Genomic DNA, 5,898 nt, shown 5'->3' on the forward strand with positions numbered 1-5,898 from the left:
GGGCGGATTAGGGTTGCGCCGCCGCCGGCGGTGATTTTCGGCTGGCGGCGATGGGGCGAAAGGCGGTGGTGAAGGGCGGAGCCATGGCCGGCGTTACAAATAAGGGGGGGGGGGGTACGAGGAAGGTAAATTTTTGTCTTAGGGTTTGGAATTGTTTTCAGACAAATATATTTAAAATTCAAGATCCATTTGTGGCCATTGGATGAGAAGAATTGAACGGACCAGATTAACTCCAGCAAAACGACGTCATTTGGATTTATTGAAGAGCCGGACCGGGTCTAAAGTGATTGGGCCTGGGTGAGCGGATTTTTTGGGGTTTTGGGCTGAAGAGTTTGGGCCTGTTTTGCTTTCTTTTTCTTTGTTTTTCTTTTCTTCTTCTTCCTTTTTTATTGTTATTTTCTGATTTTCCTTTTTTGTATTTTTTTTTTATAAATTTTTGATTTTATAGAATGTTAAATTAAAATTCAAAATCAAATTGACGCTAAACATATATTTCCTAATTTCCAAACGCAAACAAAGTACCATTTTTGTTATTTTCTTTATATTTGTTCTAAACAAATTAATACTAATTAATACTGAAATGTGAAATCAAGTCTCTAAATGCATATATTTTGTATTTTCATATGAATAAAAATGCAACCAATTAACACAATATTCAACAAAATTCACAAAAATTGTAAAATCATTTTATTTGAAACTCTTGGAATAATTTGCTTAGGGCAAAAATCACGTGCTCACAACATCAAGAGTCACCACTTGGCAAGGAATATTTTTTTTCCACAACAATACAACTTTTTTTTTCTTTTCTTTTCTTTTTCAATTCAAGTGGCTCTTGCTCTTTCAAATCAGTGCACCTTTCTCTTTGTTTCTACTCAAAAGCCGAACCAACCACCCCACACTTTAACTTTTACAAAGTTCATAACAATTCAAGTGCTCATGAGAGGTGAAAGGGTTCAAATAGATGGTTAACAAATGAGTAAGGCTTGTAATGTGGTTGCCAAAGAAACAGGATTATAGGCTCAAAGGGGTTAACTACGATACATAACAATTAGGTGGGTAAAATATACGTATGGCTCAACAAAGAAATGCCTATATCACTTTCAAGACTGAACAAAACTACTATTTCACTTTGCAAACACACGGGGCAAATTCTAGACATCAAATGTAATGCACTGAATACACCCAAACCTCACACGCACATGGCACATGACTCACTCAAGATTGGATCATCCAGACACTCTAGTCAAAGCAGTTAAGCAAATTTAAAAATCTATGATTTAAGGTGCTTATACTAGAGTCAAAAACTGAGCCTAAGCATTACAACCAAAGTACTCGCTATTCTCAAGGCATAACAAAGTCAAGTGATAAGTTATGGTATTTTGAGTTTTGATGATTTGCCAAACAGTCTTGAGGAACCAGTTGTGATCAGTTTCTTAGGTTTGGTTCTTAGGAGGGATATGGCTAATTCGTAGGGGAAACAATGTGGAGATCCGGTTCTCAGGGGAAAATCAATTCTAAGTTTGTCATCATCAAAAAGGGAGAAATTGATAGGTTACAAGTACTTTGGGCATAAGTACTTTACTTTATGTTTTGATGATCTAACAAACTTTCCATCCAGAACCAGATAAGGAACCTGTTACACATTTACAAGACCTTAAGCTCACAAAGTTCCAGGTTGGGATCCAGCGTAAGATATAATACAACTCTTCAGAGTGGAAGGAACAACTGAGGAAACAGGTCCCTGCCGGTTCTCGAGGAGACTGTATGAAGTCAACTCTCAAGCTGGAAAGTTGCTGCACTGTACCGTCTGGCAGACTGCTGCACTGTACCATCTGGCAGCAGTACAGCAGCACAGCTGTAGCTTGCTAAGGCCAAACTAAAGGACACTTTGTTGCATCATCCTTGATGACATCACATACGCATATTATCAACATGAGGCAAGGAATTTCATTTCTCTAACACTTCAAAAAATTAAACGAAAATATTTTCTCAAGTGCTAGCCACAACATCTCTCAAGAACAAAGCTGCTACAACCTCAAGGACCAGATCCAAAGATTGGAGATATCTTAAGTCCTTTGATTTATTGTTTCTTTGTTATTTGTTCTTCATTTGTAACTCCTACTTAGCTTAGTTAGAAGCATTGTGTAGGAACCCCTTTGTAAAACCATAAAATTTCTAAGTTTGTGTTGTGACTAGAGTTAGTCATAAGTTGAAGTATTTGTAACTAGTGAGTGACAAAGTGGCTTGTGGTAAGTGCATCACAAGTTAGTTGAGTTGAAGTCTTTGTAACTAGTGAGTGACAAAGTGGCTTGTGGTAAGTGTATCACAAGTTAATTGAGTTGAAGTCTTTGTAACTAGTGAGTGACAAAGTGGCTTGTGGTAAGTGCATCACAAGTTAGTTGAGTTGAAGTCTTTGTAATAGAGTCATTATAAAGTGGCTTGTAATAGTGTGTTTACAAGTTAGTAAAGTTGAAAGCCTACAAGTGTAGGTCGTGGTTTTTGTCCCCTTGAGTTGTGATTTTTCCACGTAAAAATCCTCTGTGTTCTTTATTTATTGCCGAGTTACTGTGGGAACAATTAGAGAACCTGATTCCCTATACTGTTTGGTTTTACAGTCTGTTGCTTACAGTGGGAACTGATAGAGAATCTGGTTCTCTATACATTCTGGTGGACGCTTAGTTTCTATCAATTGGTATCAGCGCAGGTTCTTTCTAAAAGGTTAACACCTAGAAAGGATCTACATGGCTGCTCCACCAAACTTCGAGGAAGGACAATCAACATACATACCATCAAGATTCAACAGTCAATACTATGGTTGGTGGAAAACAAGGATGCATGACTTCATAATGGCTGAGGATTCCGAGCTTTGGGATGTGATTTGTGATGGTCCCTTTGTCCCTATGAAGGCTATTGAAGAGGGAACAAGGATTGTTCCAAAAATAAGAAAAGAATACAATGGTGCTGACTGAAAAGCTATTGAGAAGAACTTCAAGGCGAAGAAGATTCTTGTGTGTGGTATTGGACCAGACGAGTATAATCGTATCTCAGCATGTGAATCTGCCAAGGAAATCTGGGAAGATCTTCAAACGGCTCACGAGGGAACTACTCAGGTAAAGCAGTCCAAAACAGATATGCTTACAACTGAGTATGAACTCTTTAAAATGGAAGAGCATGAGCTCATTCAAGAGATGCATACCCGTTTCACCTCCATAATCAATGAGCTTCATTCACTTGGTGAAATCATTCCAACCAACAAGCTGGTCCGGAAGATACTCAGTGTTCTACCAGGTTCCTGGGAGAGCAAGGTTAATGCTATCACTGAAGCCAAAGACCTGCAGAAGCTGACTATTGACGAGCTTATTGGAAATCTCAAAACATATGAGATGAAGAGAAAGAAGGATCTTGAAAGAAGAGAGACCAATGAGGAGAGGAACCTGGTTCTCAAAGCTGCCTTCACTGACTCAAGTAGTGATGAATCTGAAATGACGTATCTCTCTCGAAGATTCAAAAGATGGTTCGTAAAAATGGTGGGATCCTAAAGAAAGGAAGTTCCAGTAGGAATTTCAAAGGAAATAATTGTTGTCATAAGTGTGGAAAGCCCGGACACTTTGTTAAAGACTGCCCTCTTCATAAATAGGATCATTACAAAACTAACACTGATAAGGCAGCTAAGATGAACCCGGTCCCTGACGGGAAATTCAAAAGAAGAGATGTTGCTAACAACATGGTGAAGCAAGCTTTGGCTGACTGGGGAGATTCCTCCAGTGAATCTGAAGGTGAGGATGACCAAGGAGATGCATCTATGATGGTTGTTGATAATGAATATGAATCAATCTTTGCACTCATGGATCAATCTCATAATGACAAGGACAAGGAGGAAGATGAGGCATGTTTTCTTGATGTTCAAAGAAATTTAAAAACCTACTCTAAGAAAACATTAATGTCCTTAGCAAATGTGTTGATTGATGCCCACCATAGCCTCATTAATGAGAAAAATTCTTTAATTGAAGAAATTGATGACATAGAACAAGAAAGGGATAATATGGTAGTTTCTATTTTAGATTTGAAGGAACAAGTGGAAGAAGTAACTAGAGAAAATCACTTATTAAAGACAAACGAAAAATGGATGGACAACACTAAGGGTAAAGAAGTGGCTAGTAAGGCTCAGCATGAGCTTGAGAGTGGGCTTAAGAAAGTTAAAACAAGTCTTGTTGTTGAGCTTGAAAAGAATAGACAACTTCAGAAAGAACTAGGAAGAGTGAAGAGTGATCTTGAAAAATCACTTAAGTGGACCTGGTCCTCTGATGCTATCACTGCCATGTACACCAACAATGGGGGAAACAGGCAGGGAATCGGGCTCCAAAGGGAAAAAAAACTCCCTACAACCCTCATAGCAAGTACGTTACTGTACCTGAAAATTGACTTTGCACTCACTGTGGTAACACTAGGCACTTTAAAGAAAATTGTAAGGCCAGATTTCAATCTCAACAGAAAAACAAAGTTTTTGCTGAAAAAGTAACTGTTGTTAGGGAACCCGATCCTTCACATAAAAAATTTATAATGCCTGCTTGGACCAAAAGAGCCCTCATTCACCCCCTTCCTCATTACAAGGGACCCAAACTTATTTGGGTTCCTAAGTCTAACTCCTGATTTTCTTGTGTAAGGAACAGTGAAAGGGAGCAGCCTACAATGGTACATGGATAGCGGCTGCTCAAAGCATATGACTGGAAGTACAAACGATTTCCTTTCACTTAAGGCCCTGCAAGGAGAGAGTGTACCCTTTGGAAATAGCTAAAAGGGGTACACACTAGGAGTTGGAAGGATTGGGAAGTCACTCACTCACTCAATTGAGAACGTGTACTATGTCAATGGCCTGAAGTACAGTCTCTTGAGTGTTTCTCAGATATGTGACAAGGGAAATAAAGTGGAATTCTTGTCCAAGATATGCACAGTCACAAATCTTGTGACTGGTGAGGTGGTGGTTGTGGCCAAAAGATACAAGAATGTTTACGTTGCTGATTTTGAGTCTTTGCATGGTGGTGATCTAACATGCCTAAGTGTCACTGATGATGATGCTAAGTTATGGCGAAGATGACTAGGGCATGTGAGTTTTTATTTGTTGAACAAGTTGGTTATGGAGGAACTGGTTCTTGGGCTGAAGCAGTCAACAATTCCTGCTACTTGATTAACAAATACATGATCAGGTCCCTTCTCGAGAGGTCTCGCTATGAACTGCTCAATGGGAGAAAACTCAAGCTGACTTACCCGAGATCCTTTTGATGTAAAATATTTTGTTCTCAACAATAGTGGCAAGGGGTCACATAAAAAGAAGATGAAGATGGAGAATTCACAAATGCTCCTGGTGAAGCTATAGATATTGAAAATGGAAAGACTGATTTGATGTGTCAAGTCAAGTAGAGCAATGTAGAAGATACAGCAGAATCTCCAAAAGGCACAGATGGACCTGGTCCCTCGATGATTGGCTATGTTAAGAAGGAAAGGTACAATGCTAAAAAGTGTTTTTCGGTGACATCTAACTCAAACCTATACTGTTACAGGTATACACATATGGCAGTTTCACGACAAAAACAAGTAAGAGTTGTGAGCACGTAATTTTTGCCCTAAGCAAATTAATTCCAAAAGTTTCAAATAATTGATTTCTTTATTATTTTACAATTTTTGTGAATTTTTGTGTGAATTTTGGTATTAATTGGTTGCATTTTAATATGAAAATACAGGAAAATACGCACATGCATTTAGGGATTTTTATTTTTACAAATTTAGTATTAATTAGGTATTAATTAGATTTAGAATAAAGTTTAAAGAAAACTTGCAAAAAATAGGCTGTTGCGCTCTTAATTGTTAATTGCTGCGTTTTATTTCTAAATAGAGTTTTTT

At 38.2% G+C, this 5,898-nt stretch overlaps 1 protein-coding gene across 1 annotated transcript in view; it reads left to right on the forward strand.

Moving 5' to 3' along the window:
* The window catches only part of LOC109224256, a 9,163-nt gene continuing 6,111 nt past the window's right edge, over window positions 2,847-5,898 (forward strand). Inside the window, exons 1-3 of the mRNA XM_019388842.1 lie at window positions 2,847-2,930; window positions 2,985-3,527; window positions 3,638-4,258. Coding sequence (XP_019244387.1) covers window positions 2,847-2,930; window positions 2,985-3,527; window positions 3,638-4,258 — 1,248 coding nt within the window. The remainder of the gene's footprint in view (window positions 2,931-2,984; window positions 3,528-3,637; window positions 4,259-5,898) is intronic.

Source organism: Nicotiana attenuata, chromosome 3, assembly GCF_001879085.1.
Source record: "Nicotiana attenuata strain UT chromosome 3, NIATTr2, whole genome shotgun sequence".
Taxonomy (NCBI): domain Eukaryota; kingdom Viridiplantae; phylum Streptophyta; class Magnoliopsida; order Solanales; family Solanaceae; genus Nicotiana; species Nicotiana attenuata.